At 40.3% G+C, this 10,788-nt stretch overlaps 1 protein-coding gene and 1 long non-coding RNA gene across 8 annotated transcripts in view; one reads left to right on the top strand and one right to left on the bottom strand.

The window, feature by feature from the left end:
* Window positions 1-1,094, top strand: part of DAPK1 (death associated protein kinase 1) — a 170,631-nt gene extending 169,537 nt beyond the window's left edge. For all 7 annotated transcript variants that reach the window (XM_045086096.1, XM_045086097.1, XM_045086094.1 and 4 more), the window contains exon 27: window positions 267-1,094. In XM_045086096.1, coding sequence (XP_044942031.1) covers window positions 267-417 — 151 coding nt within the window. In that variant the 3' untranslated portion in view covers window positions 418-1,094. The remainder of the gene's footprint in view (window positions 1-266) is intronic.
* A 67-nt stretch (window positions 1,095-1,161) lies between these two features.
* LOC106003874 lies at window positions 1,162-5,868 on the bottom strand. Its single transcript, XR_001176621.2, has 4 exons — window positions 5,758-5,868; window positions 3,853-4,076; window positions 3,589-3,752; window positions 1,162-1,427 (listed from the first exon to the last, which is right to left on the bottom strand). It is a non-coding gene; the product is annotated as an uncharacterized LOC106003874 (long non-coding RNA).
* Between the last annotated feature and the right edge of the window lie 4,920 nt (window positions 5,869-10,788).

Consider the following 10,788-nt stretch of genomic DNA (forward strand, 5'->3'; position numbering starts at 1 on the left):
TCGTTTCAGAGCAGACCGTGCATCCCCTTGTCCTCTGGCCGTTTGAGAAACGTCCCTCCTCTCTGTGTTCTGGATCCATCTCACCTCCAGCACCTTGCTCCTTGCTGATAATTTTACTGGAATTCCTCACTTTCAATGAAATTTTTTAAACTATGGATTATCCTTTAAAGAAACACACACACACACACATTTATCCAAAATGTGTATTTCTTCTCCTCTTGTCCCTGTTAGACCACGTCCTCAGCTTATCTCTTTGGTATTTGTAGGAAGGACTCCCATGCACGGACTCCCACTGTATCCCTCATAAACAGACAACATGTGAGTGCCTTTGCAGAAGAGGGTGTGTCTGAGAGCAGCCGGGTCAGCCAGGAGCTGTCGCCAGGAGACGCCCCCTCTCTGTCCCTTGCTGTCTGCTGATCACCGCTGGAGGTGCTGCGTTCTGAGCTGGTTTGTCCCCCAGTAGTTTTTGTGTTTCACTTGGCAAGGAAAGGGGAGGAAGGAACCCTCTTCTGGAGTCATTTCACGACCGGCGCTGTTTCCACGGGAAGACGTGTCTTTGTTGCTCTTGTTTAAACGTCGACGTGCAGGTCCACACGGCACCTGCCCACGGTCCCCCTGCCTCATTCCCGCACATCTCAGGTAGAAGGTGACACAGCTGCAGGTGAGGAAGGCCTGTGGGAGAACTCAGAAGGCCCCTGCCCCGTGGTGTGTGGCAGTCCGTTGTCATCAGTGCACAGCGGACAGTTTTCACATCTAGCTTCTGGTTCCATAACCTTGTGTACTTGAAGTCCAACAAGATGAAGGAAGTCAGTTTCCTTGCAGTGATTTTAAGTTGTGATGGAGTTTTAAGTTGATATGAGGGAATGTGTCCTAATTCTTCTGTCCTGGGAAGCATGTAATTTTAATGTTCCATTCCATGTGTGTATATGTGTATATATATATAAATATGCAGTATGTATATACATATATATGAATACAGGTATTTTTACTTAATCTATACAAGGTAGTAAAAAGATGTTGGTTTCTCACTTCTGTTCTCTTTTTTTTCTTTTCCCTTTTTTTTTTTTAATATAAATAAACTATTGCTTGTTGCATTCGATTGTTGGTCTTTCATTCAAAAGGGATCCTTTATCTCTGTTTTATTTTCACCCCGTGGTACCCACAGAGCAGACAAACCACACTGAAGTCCATAAAGCCGTGAACCTGAACCCCCGTATGGACACACCCAACTTATTTGGGGGGCGTTGTGACTAAAATTGGGAAACGTACAGGGAGATGGGAAGAGACCAGAAGGTTTTCACGTTTGTTCTCACTCAAAGAGGGGAGACCCTTCCATTGTTCTTGCCTGACCCAAACACAGGAGGAATCCTGGAGTCCTGGCGCGGGCACTCGGGGAGATTGGTCTGTACACACGTGCGGGGAACGGCCTGCAGGAGGGAGAGAAAACCCACCACACATTACCCTTCATGAACAATCACACCCGACACTGCGCAGGGCATCAGAGGTCAGGACAGATTTGGGAAGAATCTGGAGAGGCCCTTCCTGTTCCTGCTCGAGTTCTAACCCAGCTCAGAATTCTGTCCCCAGACCCTTCACAGACTGCAAATGGAAACAGAAAAAAGAAACTCTTGGGGCCAAATGTCACAGAATTAATAAAAAATCCAATTTAGAAATGCAACGGTACCAAAACCATCGTAGGACCCTGGCCAGCTTGACACAGTACCTTCCTGTGGTCGTCTCATGAATATGTCTGTGTTCCCGCCACGTGGGGTTAACACTTCTAGGATTTCACAAGTGTGCTCAAGGGTTGGGGGACTTATGTCCAAGCACTGATTCCAAAAAGGATTCCCTTTTCTTTTTCAAAGGTAAGTATTTTTGGCTTTTTATACCTGTTCTTGATAATCCAATATTTTTTGTTCTCTGATTCTGTCCTTCAAAGACATAACCAACCACCAGAACGCCCTGATTCAGGCGTTCACTGCTGTACTTCGGATCATAATAAATGCTTGGAGAGTAAAATTCAGTGCTGGCGTGAGGTTTTTCATGTGACATGTGATAGTAACCCAGCCTATCAACTACGATAAGGGAGATATTTCAATTTTCAGTGAAATGGTCTAAGTCCAGATATGATTAAAAGCTAGACCTTTTTGGTCCCTGGGTGGCTCAGTTAGTTGAGCGACTGCCTGCAGCTCAGGTCATGATCCCAGAGTCCTGGGATCAAGTCCCACATCAGGCTCCCGGCTCCTCGGGGAGTCTGCTTCTCCCTCTGATCTCTCCCTCTCATGCTCTCTCTCTCACTCTCAAATAAATAAAATCTTTAAAAAAGAAAAATGCTAGATCTTTTTGGGCTAGGTAAGAGACTTAGGCCCTCATCTAACACCCGCAAATACACGAAGTGGCCCCATCTCTTTTCTAAATAACAGATCATGAACCAGAAAAGACCACTCATGGGAACCCACCTTGAGGGTGTCAGCCTAAAGAAACACCACAGATCACAAAATTACTTGAATCAAGCTGCTCTTTACAGTTTCAAGTGAAATCCTATGAAAAATTTCAAAATTCTAATAACTTCAAAAGGGTATAGTAAATTAAGTATATTGGTCAAATTATATAGCCTTTTAAATATATTTATGAAGTGATGAACATGAGGATGTGTTTCCAGTCATTACAAATGGAAACATTCAGCACAAATATTACATGTACAGAATGAATAATTGTATAAACCAACACCCCACAAAATTCTACATGAAATTTGACATGACTCAGTCTTGTGCATGATGGTGACTTTTCCATTTTTTGCCTAAATGTCTCCATAGACAAATGCTTTTGTTGGTTCCAGAACCAAAAGGAATCCAGGCTTGGATTGAAGCTGCAGAGACAGGTCCCACAGCAGCCACTGCCTTCAGAAGTCTGTATGCCATCTTAGGGACTACCCAGAACCCAGTTACACTGGCAGCACAATTTTCTGGACTGTATTTGCAGGATTGGAGCTTTCAAAATAGATAGAGACTTCATTACTTGATTACCGATCCACCTCCTGGGGAATATGAGATGAAGACAGTTTGCAGGTACAACGGCTACAATCTAAATTGTGACTATGAAATACAGTTTTTTTCTCTGCACGTGTTCAAGTTTATAACAAGATAATGTGCTCCATTTACCCATAAACAATGTGGGTAGGATTCCTGTGAGTCCAGGCCTCTGTTGTTCTGAACATACTGGAAGGGATAACTGATCAGATGACCACTGTAGTCATCACTGCCTTCAGCCCGAGAGCAGGTTCTGCTTACTCAGTGACACTAGATAGCCAGTTTTCTGGAACATTAGTCCTTCGAGGGCTCCAGTTGCACTAAAAGCCCAACAAGAAGCACAGGACCCTGGAACCAAATTAAAAAGCTCTCAGGCTATAGAACCAATAGCAAGAGCTATTAGCTCTCTTGGCTACAGAACCAAGAGCAAGAGCAGCTCCCACATCTGAAACTCTTTTGAAACACCATGACCTGACCATTGTTTCTCAGCCGAACACAGCAAGGACATGGATTTCTTTTACCTTTACTCTTGAGCGGCAGCTGCTGAGTACTGGCTCACCTGATCTTTCACGGGTTTACGGAGCCTTTCTCTCTTCAGTCGACAGATGAGGAGGTCTCAGCAGATGAGGGGGTCGCAGCAGAGAGAGGGGCTTGGCACACATTCGCCTCCTCACGCTTCTGTATCTGAAGGCCAATCATTATGGACCTGAATTCTTCATTGGTCTTTAAGGAAAAGAAAGTGGAATGTTGAAAATTGAGATTATTTTGGTAAAGCACTGAGGAGGGGACGCATGAAACATTCAGCAACCCAAGCCACACTCACCAGGTCACCAAAGGCATTCACTGCCGTCTCAAAGCTGTGTTTTCGTTGGCTGTACTCCTGGTTGTGCTGTTCAATCACTTTCTGATTCTTCTCCCACACTGCTCTCCTCCGTCCTTCTTCGTTCCCACAGAACAGATTTATTAGCACTGTTCCAGGATGGGAAGCCTCTGGGTTTGGGGAGAATCTAGAGTGGACTGGCAGTCCCCAAACACTGGCCCAGGTCCCTGGAGAGAAAGGGGGCACAAGAAGAGGTGTCGGGGGAAGGCACAGTGTTCCGTCACTCTCCTCTTCTGTCTCCAGTAGGCACAGATTCTTCTTCCCTCTCTAGTCTTTGTCAAAGCCAACAGAAACGTTTTATTTCCAGAAAAATACGGTTTCATAAAACGAGGAAAAACAGAATGTCGAAACTGCTTCTTCCTCCCCATTCTCTGTGTTATGGATTATTATGTTCCTCAGTATCGAATATGCTTTTCTTGACATTTAATTTTAAATGTTTAAGAAAGATGCTATTTTAAGCCAAAAAGTGTTCATCAGGAAACCATGAATTTGCCTTCTGAAAATCATTTTTGTTCTCCTTAGGAACATGATTCCACAGGTCTAGACAGTGGGTCACAGCTCCTTTTCTGGATTTCCTTTCTGATAAGCTCCTGTGGGTCAGAGCTCTGCTCTGTTTGTCTCTATTTTTTACCCTGGAGCTTCCCGTTCAACTGGGTCTCCTTATAGAGCACATCAGCTTGAGCTGCGGAAGGTTAGGCCAGGAGCCCAATGGTGCTGGCATGTCTGCCCGGAGCCTCCTGAGCTGACAGAAGGGTCTGCCCTGACCCAACCCAGGCCTTTCAGGCACAATTCCCCATTTGGCAAACCTCAGCAAGCTTCCCAAGGACATGGAGCTGGTGCTCACGGAGCCTTCTTAGCGGCGAGACTCAGTTCTGCTGACATATGACAGCATGTGTTGGTTTGCCTTATTTTGTGTACATAAGGGTTCTTGCTAGCGAGCTCTTGGAGGCCAGAAAGCCACAAAAATTGGTTGGCACGATTCCAGCATTGAAAAGCTGTTAGACAGCCCACCCCCTCCAGAAGTCTCCCATAATAAAGTAAGTTGGCCATGGAACAGGTTACATGGAAACTAGGTCACTCACCAGCATCAAGAAAACTTTCCTGCCACTAGGTATCCTATGAACAGCACACAGTCCCCAACCCTGTGGCACCTCCCTTTTGAATATTAGTTGGGCTCCTAGAAACCCAAAGGCTTAGCAGGGTAAGTATACAGTCACGGGCAATACCTACTGTACACTGCTTATTTAAGTCTAACAATTGTAATTCCAGAACACAGAGATAGCTAGGAAGATGGAAAAGAAGAATTAAAAAAGAACCTAGAATTACAGTGTCCATTAGGAGGAAACTTCCAGTTAGATAGGATTGTTCCTTTAAGAACCACAGTCAGGGTTCCTGATCCAAATCTACTGAATGGGTTGCCTACTTTAGTTCATATGTAGAAGCCTCCAAAAGCCTTCAAGATTCCAAAGCAGTCACATGGAAAGGTTCATGACTAAAGGCTACTGGACAGTTAGAAACACAAAGGATGCTTGAGACCAAAGCCTGTAAGACTGACTTGTCTCTTACGCCTCCCCCATCCTCCTTCCCCTGAGTGCTCTCTCTAATACTTGCCCACCTCAGGGGCCTTTTCCCCTGAGGAGACACTTTTCTTTCCACAGGAAACCACCTGAGGTGACAGGTGATCCTCCCAAGATGGCTGTCATCCTTGGGCAAGGACTGAACTGAGGGCTGCAGTAAAACAGTTCTTCAACCTGGGCAGGGTCCCCAGAGTTTGTTTCTGTGTTTCTTTCATCTTTAAATCAATCCTCCTAAGTCCAGGCGAGAGAGGGAAATAAATATTAACATTACCTCTTCCTTTCCAAGTCCAGACCCGCTGGTTATGGATCCTTTTCTCCTGGAATTACTATCCTCTTGTCCCTCTGGTTCTGCATTCTAAGAACCTGGCTTGGCTTTCCACCTGCCTCGGCTCTCTCTTGAGCTCACTTTGGGAGTGGCTCTAGATCTTGTAAAGATAGTTCTATTTACACCTTTAAAGAAGTCTTTTAGGTCCATGATGTTGTATAATATTCCCGAGTGTTACTGTCTTTCTTGGCTAAGATCTGATAATATAGTTTTTAAAATTTTAGTAACTACAGAATAAAAAAATTGGCCAAATTAAAAGCTGATATTTAGACGCTGACAGAATTTTTTAGTTTTCACTTTTTTTCTTTTTTTAAAATTTTTATACCTTTTTTGTTAAGCAAAATTTACTCAGAGGAAAACTTCCTCACAGGTGGATGGGTGCATCAGTCCTTCAATATTATTAAAGCAAGAAGTCTGTTCTTTGAGAAACTAAAAACGGGTGTACTTGTTTTACAAATGTAATCTTTACAGGACAGAAGGTCTGGTTCCAAAAACAATTCAAAGAACACCAGTAATTTTTACCATTCCCCAAGCCGCCTCCCTTATTTATCTCAAAAGGCATATAAGTATTATAAAAGTCCTCACCCAAAGAGATAAGAAAGTCCTTCAAGAAAGTGCTTGCATTTTTTTCCTGTGCCTTCAAAATATGAACATTCAGTGTTCTACTCATCTTCTGCAGGAACTCCTTCACAATGCAGATTCCAGGAAGGTCAGTCTTACCAAGCAAACAAGGAAGCCAAGGCCATTTAAAACTTGATTTGCTTCAACAAATACAAATATTAAGTGTCTTCCTCAGAAGTACTAAAACCCAAAATTTTTTTCCTTCTATATGAATAACCTTAACTTATTCCATCCACCAAAACATAGATCCAAACTTAAACCTTGGATTTTTTTTTAAGATTTTATTTTTTAAGTAATCTCTGTACCCAACAATGGGCTCGAGTCAACAACCCAAGATCAAGAACCACATGCTCTACTGACTGAGCCAGCAAAACTACTGAGTTTTGTACCAATTTCATGACAGTAATTTTACAATAGAAGCTCTACTCTCTGCAACTTTCTGTATGTTCATGGGCATCTATAGATATTGTAAATGCTTCCACCTTCAAATGGCACTGCCAACATGAATTTGTGAAGACCTCCATTTAGCTGGTTTGAAAGCAAGTGACAGTGACAGTAGGTGTTAAGCAAAAGGTAGAAATTAACACAAGGGCTTTTCAAGTTCACACAATCTAAAAAATTATTTGGTATAAATACTACTTTAAGGTTGATGGTTTAGCTAACACAAACACATCTTTAGAGTTATCAACAGTAAATATAAAGACTTTCATCCTACCTGAGTTTATCAGCCAAATAAGTTGTTATCATTTATAAGAGCTACCATCAGTTTAAAAGCTATAATAACTTGGGATAAAATTGACTTTGTCTAATGCTTAGTAAGGTTTCTGTAAGTAACCTGTACATAATTGTTAATACAAGTAGATTAAATATCAAGTTTTGGAGTAAACTTTTTAATTGTGTAGGGGCCAAGGGCAAGCTGCCCCAAGATGGACCACTCTGGTGTAAAAATTGTTTTTGAGTTAAAAGCAACCAAAACCCAGCTTATTCGGGAAAAATTCTTTTCCTCTCCCTCATCTGCCTCCCTTAGGAGGAAGAGGGCATTAACAGATTCCTCCTTATAAGGAATTCCTTATTCCTCCTTACCTGCACAACACAGCAACCTTTGCTTTCCAAATACCTATTCTCACTGCCCGCTAACAGTCTCCTTCCTCTTTATATCCCCAGTTCTGATCTTTTACCTTACCTCTGGATGTCCTGTAAGCCCTCTGTTGCCTGTCTGTCTTTAGAATTTATGGATTTGTATATGTGTGAAACAAAATTTGATTTTCTCCTGTAAATCTGCCTTGGATCAATTAGATTCTTAGTCCAACCTGAAGGACCTTAAAGGACAGAGGAAATTCTTCCTCCTGGAAAATAAAAAAATTTGGAGATCTAAGTGGCTTTACAAAATGCATTATGAATCAGGCAGTGCCCCATGGAGCAGGTAGACAGGTGTTCCAAGGAGATGTTCCACATGGACGGTTTCTATAAAAGGTTTTATAGAAGAAGGTGGTGGCCAGGTAGCTAATAAACCAAATAAATAAATAAATAAATAAAAATTTTTAAAAAAAGGACTGTTCTTGGCAATGCTTCTTTATAGGGGAAAAATCAAGGTTCCACCTCACCTCTTTGAGGGATGGAGAAGACCCAAGTGGCAGACTCATTGGACCAGTTTGAAAACTTCCTAGCTGACAGGTTAATGTTACCTTTGTGGGATAGGTTGAAACTGCAATTAGGTGCAATTCTGCCTCAGGCAAAGACATTTGAAAATCATGGCAAAAGGTCCCTCCCCCAGAAGATCACCAAGAACATCCAGCCAAGACCAAGTTCACCAATAAATGAGAACTGCAGAACTGCAGAGCTAGGGGAATGCAGCATGTAGAATTCATGGTTTTTTCCCCATGATTCTTTAGTCTTTCAAAGTTAAAATTTTTTTTTTCTTAATCTACTTTTAAAAAATTTTCCTATTTCCTATATTAACCTTTTTAAACTATTTTATCTTATTAATACCTTATTTTAAAATCTTTTAAAAATTTTTTGTTATAGTTATATTCTATCCCTCATTCTATTTAACCTTATTTTTGTATAAATATAGGTTTTTCTTAAAAATTTTGAGATACAGTTTCTCTTAACAGATCAAAATACACCCTAAATTTAGCATCTGGCTTTGTCTAGTCTCCAGTCTGATCACACTCTTTCTTCCTTTTTTTCTTTTTTCAGCCAACTTCTTATCTTATCAACTTCTTTTTTAGAATCTTTTAAAATTTTCATCTTTACAGTCATATTCCATCCCTTCATCATGTTTACCCTTATTTTGTGTGTGTGTGTATATATATATATAAAGTATTTCTTTCTTTAAAATGTTGGGAGGCAGTTTCTTCTAACAGACCAAAATATACCTCAAATCAATTGTGTGGCTCTGTTCTATTCACCAGTCTTATATGTATGTATGTATGTTTGTGTATAAATATATATATATATATATATATATATATATTTTTCTTTTCCTCCTTTCTTCTCCCCCTGGTTTCAGGGCTCTTCCAATTTGGCTACTATATATTTTGGGGGGGTCATTTCTACCCTTTTAGTATTTTATTCTCTCATTCATCTATTCTTATCTGGATAAAATGACAAAGAAAAACTCACCTAAAAAAAGAACAAGATGCTTTATAAAATAGAATGTTAGTGAATGCTGATTCCCCCCTCTAAAGGACAAGTTTCTAGAACCCAGTATTTCAGCATCAGCTCACTGGCAATGATTAGGAAGAATTGAGTAGAGAAAATCAAGCAGGATTATTACAACTTTGGCAAAAAAATAATTTAAATGTATATTTCTTTCATGGAGGACAGTGGCAATGTTTTATAAGTCAGATATTTGGAAGTCAAGGCATTTTGTAAAACAGTCTTACACTCTCATAGATGAGGAAATTTTGGTTAAAATATGATTTTTTCATATTCTCATTCAAACAATGTTCATTTAAAATTATTTCTATAAAGCTAGTTATGCATCAATACTATAGTAGAAGGTAATGTATGATGATAATAAAAAGGAGTCATATGCTGTACTCAGGTTTATAATATGGCACCAATGTTAATTTCCTACTTTGACAATGTACTAGTTATTTGAGATGTTACTGTTGAGGAAAGCTGCATGAAGGGTACAGGGGAACTCTGTACCATCGTTGCAACTGTTTGTAAAACAAACAATTTTAAAATTAAAAGGAATTTAAACTAAAAAAAAAGAGAGAGAGAGAGAGGGAACATGAGGCAGTAATTATGGCTAGGGACCTAATCAATATGAACATTAGTAAGATGTCAGAACTAGAGTTCAGAATGGTGATTATCAGAATGATGATTATCAAGGTGCTAGTTGAGTTCAAAAAAAGCCGGGAAGATACTAGAGAATCTCTTTCTGGAAAAATAAAATCCCTTTCTGGGGAAATAAAAGAACTAAAATCTAACCAAGTTGAAATTAAAAAAAAAAAAAACTATTAATGAGGTGCAATAAAAAATGGAGCCTGTGACTGCTAGGATAAATGAGGCATAAGAGAGAATTAGTGATCTAGAAGACCAGCTGGTAGAAAATAAAGAAGCTGAGCAAAGGAGAAACAAACAACTACTGGACACAAGGGGAGAATTCAAGATGTAAGTGATACCTTAAGATAAAACAATATTAGAATAATTGGGATCCCAGAATAAGAAGAAATAGAAAGGGGGGCAGAAGGTATATTGGAACAAATTATATCAGAGAATTTCCTTAATTTGGGGAAAGGAACAAGCATCAAAATCCAGGAGGCACAGAGAATCCGCCTCAAAATTAATAAAAATATGTTCACACCCTATCATCTAACAGTAAAACTTACAAGTCTCAGTGACAAAGAGACTTGTCTCTTTGTCAGGTCTGTAACATACAACAGTAGAAATACTAGATTGGCAGCAGACCTATCCACAGAGACCTGGCAGGCCAGAAAAGAGTGGCATGATATATTCAGAGCACTAAATGAGGAAAATATGCAGCCAAGAATACTGTATCCACCTAGGCTGTCATTGAAAATAGAAGGAGAGATAGAAAGCTTCCAGGACAAACAAAAACTAAAAGAATTTTTAGGAAACATTAAAAGGGATCCTCTAAGCAAAGAGAGAATCTTAAAGTAGTAGACCAGAAAGGAACAGAGACAATACACAGTAACAGTCACCTTACAGACAATACAATGGCACTATCTTTCAATAGTTACCCAGAATGTAAATGGCCTAAATGCCCCAATTAAAAGACACAGGGTATCAGAATGGATTAAAAAAAAAAGACCCATAGATATGCTGTCTACCAGAAACTCATTATAGACCCAAAGACACCTCCAGATTTAAATGAGGTGGGGT

This window comes from Mustela putorius, unplaced genomic scaffold (genome assembly GCF_011764305.1).
Source record: "Mustela putorius furo isolate JIRA1106 unplaced genomic scaffold, ASM1176430v1.1 tig00000876_pilon_pilon_pilon, whole genome shotgun sequence".
NCBI classification, from domain to species: domain Eukaryota; kingdom Metazoa; phylum Chordata; class Mammalia; order Carnivora; family Mustelidae; genus Mustela; species Mustela putorius.